The following is a 14,766-nucleotide window of genomic DNA, read 5'->3' as shown; positions in this document are numbered from 1 at the left end:
AAATATTTATTTTAAATGCTATTTCCATGCGTTCTGTTTCCTAGTCGGTTCCAAAGAAAGAAACTATATGCACCCTGACTCTCCAATAAAACGACTTCAGTTCAAATTAGTCATCTGTATAACTGTGTCTACTGTCTTGTGACCTTACATTTGTACCTGTGGGTCGTCTCCATCCTTAGTCCACTCATCCCACCTTCGTCCTTCCTTCCTTAGGCGCCTGTGGGTGTTCGCCGACGTCCCCCACCTTCTCAAGCTCCTCCGTAAACACGTGATGGAGCTCGAAGGAGGCATCCTGATTCCCAACGACCGCGCCGGATTCTCCCTCCTGTCCCGCCGCGTCTTTGAGGAACTCCTGGCGCTGCAAACGGGAGACTTCCGTGTCGCCCACAGGCTCGACAGGGCCTGCGTCGAGGTGTGCTACCATACAGGCTCACTAGAAAATACATTTTTGTTATACAATAAAGCAAATTACACATATCATCTTATTCCTCCAGTTACGCAGCTCATCTTTCCTTAATCGTTCTCAATTACTATCGTCGTTCTCAATTACAGTTCTGTTACCAGCTGCTAAGCTATTCATTCTGTCAAATATGCTTAGGGCATCCGGAAATGGACAGAACTTGCTTTGTTGATCATGAAATAGGTATGTGTAAAAGCACAGGCCACTGAAGATTTAAGCAGCTTCGTAAATAGACTTTCGTGGGTTTTCGTTATGCATACAGTTATATTTTGTAAAGAGGGAGTGCAAAATCGTGTATGACATCGTTTTTTCGGCCAAAGCAATGGGATTGAAAACTTTCTGCATGTAGTGGTGGACCTATGTAGTTCATCAATGTGATAGAAAACATAACATTGATTTTAATGTCTTTTCGGCCAGGCCAGTGGACAGGCCAGTCAGCGGGTCCGCCTGGCAGCCCGTGCTTTCTCGACCAGCGTCGCAGCCGCCATCAGCCAGTACCTGCCGGGCCGCGAGCTTCAGGCGCAGGCCATCTCAACCGTCGACCGCTGGTTCGACACGCTGAACAGCCGCGTGCCCCACGCCGATAAGCTGGAGCGCAGCGGGTACGGCGTGTCGGAGGCGGCCAAGGAGGCGCAGGACGCGGCGCTGCGCGAGATGTGCTCGCTGATGCAGCAGGCGCACAAGGCGTCACGCAAGCAGCCGCTCGGCCGCCATGCACTGCTGCCGTTCCAGCGCGGCATTCTGCGCAGCTCAGCGTCCCTACGCGGACTGTACGCCGACCTTCAGAGCTCGCATCCAGACCTCAAGTACATCCTGACCCAGCACCTCTGCCAGGACTGTCTTGAAAACACGTTCTCCCAGCTGCGCGCCCTCTGTGGTGCGAACACCAACCCGGACGCCGTGGAGATGCGGCAGCGGCTGCGGGTCCTGCTGGTCGTGCCGTCCACGCTGGTGGCAGTCAGCGGCGGCCTGGCGGTGGAAGTCGACCGGGACACCACCATGCTGAGCGTGGAGCAGCCGCCGCCTCAGGAGCCCTACCTCTCCGAGACCGTGCTGAATGGCCCAGAGCTGGTGAGCACTACATTCGATTTTATTAGCAATCGTTTTTCTTGTTGGCAACACCGTCCATTAGGGTTAGCGTTTCCGTGATATATTTTCATTTCATTTTTTACCGCAAAGTTACGAAGTAGTTTTGGTTCCTTCGTAACATGTTACGAAGCTGTCAGAGGCGGTTGACACCTACTAGGAATACACGGCAGGACCCCTACTGGTTGACCTGACCTGCCCTGACCCGACCTGGACTAAATGCATGAAGACATCATCTGTAATCAAATCTAACATGGTATTCGTGATCAGTGCCCCGAAAAACTCCATAGCAGCCACAATTTGCGATGTTCTAACAGGTCCCGATTTTCCCGACTTTTGGGTCATTGACCTGACCTGCAAGGTCAACCAATGACCTAGGACCTTAAAATTGGGTGTTATCGGCTTCCTCTCGTCACGGGCAACACGCTCGTTTTTTTCCGCAAAGCTCTAGCTCGATCAGGGGCGAAACGGCAAGGGGGGTCCCCCCCCCTTTATACGTTCGCGGCTGGAAAAACACCAATACGGGCGAGGGTTAAGTTAGTCGTCCCCAGCTAGACGCAGCCACCGTCCAGCTAGACGCGTCTAAGAATGAGATGTGTCTAGTCTAGCTAGTTAGTTAATGAAATATTGATCATTAACATATATAATATGTTAATGAAATATTCCCTCTACGTCCGACATAATACATCTTTAACATAATATCCTTCTCCAGGTCGACGACCCGGGCTCGTCCCGGGATCCGGACGGCCTGGCGGAGCTGGAGGATCTGCTGCAGCACATGGACGCACCCGGTGGTGGCGCTGGACCAGCGCCACCTACTGGTGCCACCAGCCCGGAGAGCTGCGCCGTCTTCCGCGACGCCATGGCGTTCGTGGCCGGCTACGTGGCTGCAAAGTGCCGCCACATCGACTCGACGCTGGGCACGCCGACCTGCAGGGCGTCCCCAGCCGCCCTGGCCGCCGTTCCCAGCAGCTGGGTGCAGAAGCTCAGCAGAGGGCAGCTGTGCGTGCCGTCCGCCGCCTGGATGGCCCTCGTGGAAAGTTTCGTGATCATCTTCAACAAGGTCATGGGTACCACTTCAGACCGGCAGCCGGGCATCTTGAGCCGGCTCACTGAGCTGCTGATGACGAAGGAGCCCCAGATGGACCAGCGAATAGCTAGGAAGCTGGCCAGCACCTGCCTGCATCTCCGGCTCAGAGAGCTCAACAGCACCCGTGCGGAGGGCCAGCTGCAGAGCCAACGGCGCGCGGCCAACCAGACGCGTCACCACGCCCGCAGCTCCACGTGAAGAAGAGTGTCTGCACCCTGGCGGCTGTGATCGAAAAGAAGATGTCAATAGCTAAAGTTGCAGCTGCAAGGGTGACGACACATATAAGCTACATTCAAAGTTTCATTGTAGTCTCGCTAATCGTTCCTAAGCTTTAGAAGCAGAACATACCCATGACTGAAACCCCACATTACTTCCTGCTGTGGACTGTACCCAGCTGGCTTATCACTGCTGCTGTCCCAGCGCGGACGGCATTTTCCCGCTGGGACTTCTTATGTCTGCTGTTCCAGCGCGGACGGCTTTTTCCCGCTGGGACTCCTTACCTGTACTCACCTGTTCTCGTGCTTAGTACTGTGTTATCACATGTTAGAGCAATTTTCGCTACCTAGGCTCCGCCATTGCGGTTTCGCGCCATACGGTGAGGTGTGCGTTACGTCACTCCGCCGCTGACCAATTGGAAGCGTGGCTGGCCCGGCGCAGGTGGCGCCGGGCCCCCGCAACGGTCAGCCAGTTTGGATTTGAACGCGCGGGTGGCAGGGCGCCGACAAGTGGCGCTCTGCTCAGTGTGGTGATTGTGAAAATTGCTCTAATAAAACTCAGAAGGAAAGTAAAAAAAAGTTTTTTTTTTTACTTTCCTTCTGAGTTTTATTAGAGCAATTTTCACAATCACCACACTGAGCAGAGCGCCACTCGTCGGCGCCCTGCCGCCCGCGCGTTCAAATCCAAACTGGCTGACCGTTGCGGGGGCCCGGCGCCACCTGCGCCGGGCCAGCCACGCTTCCAATTGGTCAGCGGCGGAGTGACGTAACGCACACGTCACCGTATGGCGTCTTGGCCGGTGTTGCCTGATGTGATGTGATGTGATGTGATGTGACTCCCTCCGCCCCTCATCGGGGCGTAGCCAGGCGGCTCTGGAAGTTGCGGGCGGCGGCCGCCAGGGCCGCCACCACTCTGGTCTCCCGGACCTCCTCCAAGTCCGGATGGATACTGCCGGTGAGTTGTAGGCGGGTCCTCATCAGAGCGGGACAGCGAAGGAGGATGTGGGCCGGCCGGTCCGCCTCCTCGCCGCAGATGGGGCAGCGCGCTCCATCGCACCGGTCATCGTTGCATCCCTCACAGTCTCTGGTAGGGGAGCGACCGATCCGGTGTAAGTAGGCTTTTGAGCCTGCCCAGTGGCCCGCGCGAATCTGGTGAACTTCTACCGCGCTCTCCCATTCCAGGCCGGCCGTGGACGGGGGCCGGCGGTCGCCCATCAGAGATTTGAACCAGCCGGGGGGCCAGGACTGGATTGTCTTGTCCCTAGCCATTCTCGCCACGGTACTGGTGATCGTCCTCGTGTCGATGGGCGTCCTTTCTTGAGGGAGCCGGGCTGCTTCCCGGGCCACTCTGTCCGCCTCTTCGTTGCCGTGTGTGCGACAATGAGAAGGGGCCCACTGGGCCCTGTTGCCTCGCCGGCCAAGACGCCGTCCCGCCGCGGCCGGGCTCCCCGACAGGCTCCCCGCGGGCGGCCGCCGCCGGTCGTCGCTGAACATGGCGCTGTACGCTGGGAAGGACTCGTAGTCGGCCTGGACCCACGAGGACGAGGAATTTTAAACATTAAAATCACCCTCATTGACATTTTACATGCCAATAAACTTGTACGAAAACAGCTGGTGTTGTGTTTTGGTTGCCTTTCTGTCTACCCGTCTGCCACGTCTTAAGTACAGCATTCGGCACCTTCGACTCGGCTTTGACTGCAAATTAGGGAAAGTTGGCAGCAATTTTTCGCTGTTGAGGTTGCAAGGATATTGAGTCATTCGGGTAAGAAGCCTCTGAACGTTTATTACATTTCAGTTTGATACAATCGATCACGGAACAATTGGTGCAAACGCCATTCGGTTTCGCTGCGGTGGGTGGGCGGAGTCGGCGGAGTATGGGCCGATGACGTCATCCGCCGGCCGGCCGTGATTCGCCCCGATTGGCCGATGTCCATACCTGGTTAGAGGGCCTTGCTAGCCGGCTGGCTCGATCACATTATTTCGGATGCGATACGAATCCCATCTCACTATCCCGAAGATTACGAAATAGCAGCTGGTGGCAAGGAGATAGGTGCGAGGGACATAGACTAATACCTCCGCATTTGAAAATTTGAGTCCTACATCCTCAATTCTGTCAACTCAAATATTGCTCACATTACTCATGTATGACTTGTCGAAAACATCTGGATACTTGCAGTGATGAAATTCGTAATTTGTAACCCCCTAAACAAGTACAGAGACTAGTTTTACCAACAGAAAAATAGCCGCCTGGCGGAATTTTTTGTCTTAAGACCGTTTCACATATGGAGTGTAAACGCGATAAGCACGTAAGCGGATAGGGCTTTACCGCTCTCGATCCGTATGTGAATCGGCCTTTAGGCGAAAAATTCCGGCAGGCGGCTATTTTTCTGTTGGTAAAACTGGCCTCAGTACTATGAAAAGGTGACCTCAAATTCGTCTAATCTTAGCAGCCGAACGGCTAGGCCAAACTGGCTGAAAAAGCCAGAACTAGATGATTGCACTATTGTCTATCACTTGCACATAAAATTTGCACAGAAATAAACTTTCAAAACCACCAAAGGACCAAAAAAAAAAGCACCACCGAAAAGATACCCGCGAACTTAATACATGGGGTGGCTCGCGTGTAAGTTCGTTCGCTAACTTAGCGAACAAACTATTTACCCGCAGATGGAAGTGTCCGGGCAAAGTTACCCGCCGACTTAAACGCGAGATAAACGCCAACTTACCCGCAAACCACTTACACGCGACTTACCCGCGTGTGGAAGTCTCCAGCCCTAAGTGAAACGAGTTCATAAAACGAGTTCATCTATAAACGAGTGATCAAATAAGTCAACACATACATTTCAAAGGGGAAAGGTTGCATAAGTCATTTATTTTTTTTGTCAAGACGTCATTAAATCGCAAGAAATCGAACCATTACTCGCATGGTTCCAGAAAAAGAGGAGAGCCACATGTACTTTGCGGACTTTAACAATTATGTAAGAAACTAGGTCACCCTCCCGCGCCTACCGGCGCTAATCGTCGTATATAGAAAACCCTGCCCGTCCTAGGTCACCCTCCCGCGCCTACCGGCGCTAATCGTCGTATATAGAAAACCCTGCCCGTCCTAGGTCACCCTCCCGCTCCTACCGGCTTTAATCGTCGTTTGAACATCTATATAGAAATCCCTGCCCGTCCCGTCCATAATGCCCGCTTCTCTCTCTCTGTCTCTCTGTGTCTCTGTGTCTCTGTGTCTCTGTGTCTCTGTGTCTCTGTGTCTCTGTGTCTCTGTGTCTCTGTGTCTCTGTGTCTCTGTGTCTCTGTGTCTCTGTGTCTCTGTGTCTCTGTGTCTCTGTGTCTCTGTGTCTCTGTGTCTCTGTGTCTCTGTGTCTCTGTGTCTCTGTGTCTCTGTGTCTCTGTGTCTCTGTGTCTCTGTGTCTCTGTGTCTCTGTGTCTCTGTGTCTCTGTGTCTCTGTGTCTCTGTGTCTCTGTGTCTCTGTGTCTCTGTGTCTCTGTGTCTCTGTGTCTCTGTGTCTCTGTCTCTCTCTCTCTCTCTCTCTCTCTCTCTCTCTCTCTCTCTCTCTCTCTCTCTCTCTCTCTCTCTCTCTCTCTCTCTCTCTCTCTGACTTTGTCGATCACTGATCCAATCGTATGCTTACTTACCCCTCCCCATCCGTCTCTCTCCCTCCTCTCCCCGTCTCCTTCATCGCACTTCTTCGCTCCCCTCCCTCCCTCCCTCCCTCCCTCCCTCGATTTCCTCCCCTTCCCTCCACTCCCTCCCTTCCCCTCCTCTCCCCTCCACTCCAATCCCCTCTTGGTACTGAAAAAAAAGTACTGGCTAGTGGCTTCTTCCCCGCCCGCGCCGCAGATGCATATACGTTTTTATGTCCCAGTTCAAGACGCTATACGTATGTATATTGGTACGCTCGTAATAGGTCACCCTCCCGCGCCTACCGGCGCTAATCGTCGTTTGAACTATTTATATACACTGTGGTTTGAACATATATAAATCCCTGCCCGTCCTAGGTCACCCCCCCCCCGCGCTTACCGGCGCTAATATTCGTTTGAACATCTATATAGAAATCCCTGCCCGTCCTAGGTCACCCTCCCGCGCCTACCGGCGCTAATCGTCGTTTGAACATCTATATAGAAATCCCTGCCCGTCCCGTCCATAATCCCGTCCATAATGCCCGCTTTTTCTCTCTCTTTCTCTCTCTCTCTCTCACTCTCTCTCTCTCTCTCTCTCTCTCTCTCTCTCTCTCTCTCTCTCTCTCTCTCTCTCTCTCTCTCTATCTCTCTTTTCCTTTCCCTTTCTCACTCCCTCCCTGCGCCTCCATCCCTCTTCCCTCCCTCCTCTCCGCTCTCTGACTTTGTCGATCACTGATCCAATCGTATGCTTACTTACCCCTCCCCATCCGTCTCTCTCCCTCCTCTCCCCGTCTCCTTCATCGCACTTCTTCGCTCCCCCATCCCTCCCTCCCTCCCTCCCTCGATTTCCTCCCCTTCCCTCCACTCCCTCCCTTCCCCTCCTCTCCCCTCCACTCCAATCCCCTCTTGGTACTGAAAAAAGTACTGGCTAGTGGCTTCTTCCCCGCCCGCGCCGCAGATACATATAAGTTTTTATGTCCCAGCTCAAGACGCTATACGTATATTGGTACGCTCGTAATACTAAACATGATCGCTATTTTTTTCAGTATTTTGTGGAATTCTGTGACTAACCTATCCCAAATCTGAGTGACTCGCCCCGACCCTCCCCCGCCTTCCTCCCTCTGCACCCCCCCCCCCCCCTGGACCCACCACTCACGATCGGTAATGTTTTCAGTGCTAAAGATATAATTATGCCTGCTCTGTTTCCGTCTCCGTCTTCCCTTTCTGCCTTTGTCTCTACTCTCTGTATCTGTCTCGTCTCGGATTCCATCCCCATCTCCGTCCCAGTTCCCGTCCCAGCTCCAATTCCCGCTCCCGCTCCCGCTCTCTTTCTCCGTCCCCGTCTTCATCCCCCTCCCGCTGACCGCTTCATCTCCGTCTCCGCCTCTGTCTCTGTCTCTGTATCTGTCTGGTCTCCGATTCCGTCGCCGTCTCCGTCCCCGTTCCCGCGCTCCCGCTCCCGCTCTCTTTGTCTCCGTCTCCGTCCCTGCTCCTCCACTACTGGCCGCTACATCTCCGTCTCCGTCTTCGTCTCCGTCCTGTCCCCGTGCCCTTCACCGTCCCCACTAAACATAATCGATAATCTTGTCAGTATTTTGTGGAATTCTGTAACCAACCTATCCCAAATCTAGGTACCTCGCCTCCCCCCCCCCCCCCGCCCGCCACTCAGGATCGGTAATGTAGTTATTCGTAGCGGCCGAGTGCTGCAACAAAGCTGTAAGCGCATTTTAAAAACGTCTTTCGGCTCCATCCTCTGTACTTGTTCTCTCCCCGACTCAATCATTTGCTCACTTGCCCTTCCTTCTCTCCCTCCATCATTTCTTTACCCCCTTCCCATGGCTGTATCATGCCGCATTCCCGCTGTCCGGCAGCGGCCGCTCTGACGGCACCGCAGTAACCGCACCAACCCCTCCGCCCGCTCGCCCCACACTGCGCCGCCGCCGGCCCGTGACTGCGGCCGGTCGGTCACGTGAGGACCGCAGCGACCTCTACGGGGTCGCGACCCTAGCGGCCGGGTACTGCAACTAAAGATGTGCATTTTAAAAACGTATCGGGCTGGAATCGAACCAGCGACCCATACCCCAGAAATCCACCACTCTACCAGCTGAGCCATCAAGGACGCAAGAGTTCACGCTTTGAATAAGCCATGGTACTCTGCACGGCTTGATGACATGGTCTGGTGCGTATTGCGGTGTTTTACGGCGAAGTGGTTGGGAGCAAATTTGGTTTTAAATGAAGGTTATACGCCATGTTTCTTGACCAAATTTTCAGAACAAGAGGGCAAAAGCAAGACAGTAGGCTGGAATTGGTTGTCCAGCGGCGACATGCACGTTTTATGATTGGCGATCGCCGGTCGTGTGAGCTGACGTCACGCAGACAGTCAGCGCCATCTCTGGAGCGTCTGGCGACATAGTCGAGGGGCCGAGTTTGGCTATTTGGGGGGTGCAAATGCGATTAAAAATGTGCCGCGCACATAGCCACGATCGAGAGCTGTCGATTGGTGGTTGAATCGTGTCTGTAGGTGGTGTGGTTTGGGCGGTTATCCCAAAAAACTGAAACGCTTCACGTATTATTTATTGTCGATAGTCACAGACGTATAAATTAACGGACGCTTATGGACGTTTATTTATAGTTGGATATATCGTCCGTGTTTATAGTAAACATTTATTCGAACACGTTTTCACAAGCTGCTTTTCTTGCCTTTCCATCCCTTCACTATAGGGTTGCTATGTGGAAAGCCAGGTTATGGGTAAGAAACTAACATTCAACGGTAAGCTTTTAGGTCGCACAGTTATCTATTTCTGGGTGACAAGGTAACGCAAACATGCGTCGTAAATACTGCAATGCAATCAGTAATGGCCGATAGGTGAGTGACGTCACGCATTAATGAAGTGAAATCACCAGCACAGCGTATTGTATGACATTCACCGTGATGGTGCAGTTGGTGAATGATCTGGAATGATCCAGCTATGTATTTTGGGCCTTGGCTATAGCACGCTGCGCCAGTGCTTCTGCAGCGGCGGTCTCTTCACCTGCCGCCGGCCACCCGTTCGCCGTTCCGACGCGTGTTCCGCTGCCGCCTGGTCCTGCCACGGTGCTCCCGAGAGCATCCGCTTCACGGCGCAGCTGGGAGTGCGAGCCCCGTCCGATATACGGCTTCTTTGACTTCAACTCAAGCTTTCCGCGCTTTTGTGGCCGGTTCGTGAGATGATGCTGGTCTCACTCACGCCTGCACGAAACAGTTCGCTCGAGGATCGCTCCGTGATGGCGGTGGCACACACACAGTGGTTTGTGTACGCGCCGCTGAGCTGAGCACTGCTGATGTGGGTCATTGTCTGGGCTACGGTGTTCACACCCACCGGCAGGTTTTTGTACCACGGAGCTTCGGAGCTGGCTTGAAGCTTCAGCTGTTCTTAACACTGATAAGTGATAAGTGATAACACTTAACAATGATCGACTGAAACAGCCTGATCATTGCAGAAATGGCGTTCCTCCGAACGCGCTGTCGCATATCTGGAGCGGAGAGACCAGATCCCTCCGGTCCAGTCCACCTGCATGACTTAACTATGACACTGATCGATGGAGACGGCATCATCATTGTGAGGGCTAACTCTGCTTCTTTGCAGCTGTCTACATCCCGCGGCCCCGTTTCCATGATAGTTTTTGGAGCCGATCTCGAATTTAGCACCTGTTTTAACATCTACGTAGTAGTTTTGGTGCTTTCGTGACATGTTACGAAGCCGTCAGTGGTGGTTGACTTTACTCCTACAGTGGATAGCCGGCAGGGCGCCTACTGGTTGACCTGACCTGACCCGACCTGGCCTAAATGTATGACATCGTTTGTGATCAAGATGAGTATTAGATTCGTGATCAACACCCCGGAAACCCCATAACAGCCTCACTTCACGAAGTTCTAGCAGGTCCGATCTTCCCTGCTTTTGGGTCATTGACCTGACCTGCAAGGCCAAACAATGACCCAGGACCTTAAAATTGGGTATTATCGAATTCCTTTCGTCTCCGGCAGCTCGCTCATTTTTCCGCAAAGCTCCAGCTCAATCAAAGACCAAGCGGCAACGGGTCCAACCGACCGCTCCCCCCTCCTATACATTAGACGCTGGCAAAACACCAATAAGGATACACTTGATTACTTGATTTTATTTAAGTAAAATTTCACCTCGACTATAAAAAAGGCACACTTCGATGGGCATGGGCGAGCCGATTTCAGTGGTGTTTACTATACCTGCCCTCAACTGCAACAAAAGTTGTAAGCCCAAAAATGACTTGTTTTAGCGACATTCTTACATCCCCCCCACATGGCCCACACACACAAAAAAAAAACTAAATACTGACCTAGTCATCAAATCGGCGCAGAGGGAGATTTCCGATGGGGCCATCTACCCCGTAAATTTGGCGCTTCTAAGTGACGTAGGATTTAGGAATCAATTGCCAGGGGGAGGTATCCTCTCAGGCTCTCACCCCGCCGTTTGCGTTATAAAAAGGCCTTTTTTTAATTTTGCTCCCGACAGGCCGAGGCCCTGGTCGGGGTAGTAATAAAAAGGCCCTGGCCTGGCGAGGGGGGACCTAAAACGTAAGTCTCGGATCAAAAGCCGCACCTTTGACGTTACGGTACGTGGACCAACATACAGGGTGTCCCATAATTACCCGGACATTGTTAATTAGCGTATAAAATAAGGCAAACATGATTGCGCTTTTTTTCTTTTTACCGTCCTATATAGTCAACTCGGGTGGCTGTGAAATAGCACATGCAATAGATACGCTTGTTACAAGATCAGCCGACAATGATGGAAAATGCCAGCCATTGCTGGTCTCAGTTGTTTTACGGGTCTCCCGAAACTGGGTGTAGGCCTGTTTTCTTTGACTTCTTGCCGGAGGATAATACGATCATATAAGATAAACTTGACATCAAAGTGTTCCCAGGCCATAAGGTATTATCCCCCGAAACAAAAATTTCTGCCTACGCCACTTTTGCTGCGTTTTTTACATCTGGAATGGAGAAGCTCCATGTCTGAACATTGCGCAACCTTTGGCTTCCAACAGATTTGGTTTCCAAAACAAACCCGCTCATGGCCATTTGGTTCACGGCATCCAGTTTTCGCACTGGTAGAATATTACCGCAGTAGTACTCTGTGCCAACGGTTGGCTCTGGGCCATCATATCAAGCCCAATGAGTGCACGGTGGCTCAAAATGTCTCACAATTTGATTTTCGACAGGTGCCTGGCCGTCTCTGCTGTTGGGGCGTTGTAGCCATCGGACGTTCACACACGCCTTTTTCGGGCGGTTCAAATGACATTATACCTTCGTTAGACCACAAAGTGTGCTTCAATATACTGTTTTGTTGTATATGTTATGTTTTTGGGATGAATTGTAGTGATTTGCGCTGCTTTTCCCGTAGTTTTCGCATATTTTTCTGGCGAAGGACCCCAAATTCCAAAATTTTGTCGAAGATAGTGGTGCAAAGTAGACTAATGTTTTGTAGATAATCCTGATCTATTGTTTAGCTAGTTTTTAGCTAGATCGGTGACGTTTGTTGTCTATGACAAGCAACCACTTGTTTGACAACTGGTGCATGGCCCTTTTTGGCCGAGCCCAAGCTTGTTCAATCAGGTTTATCTCTTGCTCTCTCTGGGTTCGTTAGCTGATGTAATTGCGCTTTGCTCAATCCTAACTGCTTGCAGATGAGCTGCTGAAGCTCTCCAGCAAAAACCATGCCGAAAGTCCGTTTATCAAGTTGAGAACGGGAGTTGATTCACCATGGTTGCCTATTAGTGGCTTAAGCTGAAAACGGAAAAGGACTACTCTTACTTGACTCTGGATAACAATTGATTCGAGTCGTTACCGGCCACCAAAAGCATACAGTCCCTAATCTCGATAGCTAAGGGATATCCTATAAAAGTATGATGCTTGTATATCATTGGAAGCGAGCGCAGTCGTACTTTTAGCCAGAAAATAAATGTCCGGGTAATTCTGGGACACCCTGTATGTGCTTGTCTCGGCAGAGGACCCGAGGCTGCTGTCTGAGCGGGAGCCGAGGCTGTCCCCGGGAGACACTTCTCCACTCAATCAGCTATGTGCCATCTGCAACGACAAGGCCACCGGCAAGCACTACAACGTCATCTCCTGCGACGGCTGCAAGGGTTTCTTCCGCAGATCGGTGCGCAAGAACCAAAAGTACGCGTGCAGGTGAGGCATGCTTGTATACCAAGGCAATCGTGTTTTCCAGGTAGTTTTCAGGTTTTTTTTTTTGTCGTGAGTAGATAAAACTGTGGCGCGTAGCGCCATACACGTAAATTTTCAATAACATTGTTTCAAAAAGTACGGCACGGGTCGAAGATCATTTGGGTGAGGGTCATGAAATATTCAGGGTAGGTGTAAAATTGATTAACGCGAGGGTACTGAAAGTTTCGTCGCGATCTGCCGCTTTTTACGCGAGTTATTGGCGAAAAACCGAGGGGGTCCGTTCGCCCCCCACCCCCTTCCCCTATACGGGCGAGGGTTAAAACTAGTGACATGGCCCGCCTCTCTGGCCCCAGATACGGCCGTAGCTGCACGGTGGACAGGGAGAAAAGAAACCACTGCCGCTACTGCCGACTCAAGAAGTGCTTCCGGGCTGGCATGAGAAAAGAAGGTAGGCTGCCCTCAGCTTTGCCGCTGGAGCTTTGACAAGTAGCAACAGTGCGTCATGCAGAGCGTGCTATTTAGGGCCAACATTTATGTTTACGTTCAAGTTAGGCATGGGCACTGGACACTGGACAGCCGTCCCTGCTGGAGAGTCTGAGGCCTGTCCTTGATTTGTTGTCAGAGTTGATAAGATCATATATCCAGGACTTGTTTTTTCACGTGGTTTGTATTTTGTAATGGAATCATGGATACATCACTTCGATGCTTGTTCATGTTTGCTCAATGCATAGTACACATTTACATGCAAGCGAATTAGCGCGAACATGTGACTTTTCCCATCAGTAGGTACCATTTTATCACATTGCTGATCCGCGTTTAGTTGCTTGAGAAAAGAACAATTAATGAAGTTCTGCAGTTTGATAGAAACTAAGCGAATTTGATTGGTCCAGTCTGTTTAAATAGTTGAAAGCATTTGGCGATGGCATCCATTGTCCAATGTCCATTGTATTTGATCCGTGCGCCGTGTAACTGCGATGTCTGCCGGATAGCGGTGCAGAACGAACGGGACCGGATCAGCTCTCGACGGCCCAGCTTCGAGGAGCCGGCGGACGTGAGCGGGCTATCAGTGCAGCTGCTGCTCCGCGCCGAGCTGGCCTCCCGACAGATCGACTCCACCCGGGTACGGCGACTGATCACTCACTGTCGTTCTACTCAGTAGTTTGGTGGTTGGTCACGGCGGTCACGCTTGGGGCGATGCCGGGAAGAAACGCTCAATAAGTAACGATGGTCTTTGTCAATTTTTTTTTTACTAATTATATTTTAACTCATCACGATCGAGTTCCTGTTTCATCATCTGGTAGATGATGTACAGCGATATACAGCTACCGGGTGTCCCACATTTATGTACCACATTTTAAAAATGAATAAAATCCATGTTTATTTACGAGTAGACAGCACAGGATGAGTATCACAGATCGAAAGTGTGTTTCCTGCTATTTTGTTTGGCATATGTAACGAACACACTGAGGCACTGATGCACCGTGTACAGCACGTGCTCGAAGTGAGCGCCATTACGCTCCAGACACACGCCGGCGCGGTGGAGCGCCTCTCGCACTACTCGTCCGCATGTCTCCACCCGGATGCCGCGAATGGCCGACTTGATCTTCCTCTTCAGGTCCTCCAGAGTCTCCGGCATGGATCCGTAGAACTATGACTTCAGCTCCCCTATAGATAAAAATCTAGGGGTGTGTGGGGGGGGTGGGGTGAGGTCTGGGGAGTGTGCGGGCCAGCCCACTGCACTCCGCCTCGAGATGAAACGGCCCTCCATATGTTCAGAGAGCCAATCCATAGACACCCGGGCGGTATGGAACGTCGCCCCATCATCCTGCTGCACCCACTGCTGCGCCAACCTCCCTTAGTGATTGATGGACAGAGATCTTGTAATGACGCAGACAGAGAGTGTTCTTCAGCAGCCGATTAGTCAGGGCCTCGGCTAACATGTTAACTGGTGGGCCAAATGGCCCATCAGTGACCCGAAATGGCCCACCAGCCTCAAAGATTTGGCCCACCAGTAATTTTCCGAAAAATCTAATTTTTCACATTTTTCACATTTCAGATTGAATTAGCAGATCTTATCGTACATTTTCAG

At 51.8% G+C, this 14,766-nt stretch overlaps 1 protein-coding gene across 4 annotated transcripts in view; it reads left to right on the top strand.

Moving 5' to 3' along the window:
• The window catches only part of LOC122381923 (hepatocyte nuclear factor 4-gamma-like), a 50,484-nt gene that overhangs the window by 16,787 nt on the left and 18,931 nt on the right, over positions 1-14,766 (top strand). For all 4 annotated transcript variants that reach the window (XM_043366711.1, XM_043366710.1, XM_043366709.1 and 1 more), the window contains exons 2-4: positions 12,497-12,680; positions 13,031-13,125; positions 13,667-13,797. In XM_043366711.1, the coding sequence (XP_043222646.1) occupies positions 12,497-12,680; positions 13,031-13,125; positions 13,667-13,797 (410 nt within the window). The remainder of the gene's footprint in view (positions 1-12,496; positions 12,681-13,030; positions 13,126-13,666; positions 13,798-14,766) is intronic.

Source organism: Amphibalanus amphitrite, unplaced genomic scaffold, assembly GCF_019059575.1.
Source record: "Amphibalanus amphitrite isolate SeventyFive unplaced genomic scaffold, NRLGWU_Aamphi_draft 000130F_arrow, whole genome shotgun sequence".
NCBI lineage: Eukaryota > Metazoa > Arthropoda > Thecostraca > Balanomorpha > Balanidae > Amphibalanus > Amphibalanus amphitrite.
Note: the sequence above shows the minus strand (reverse complement) of the source record. Positions and strands in the feature narration are given on the sequence as shown.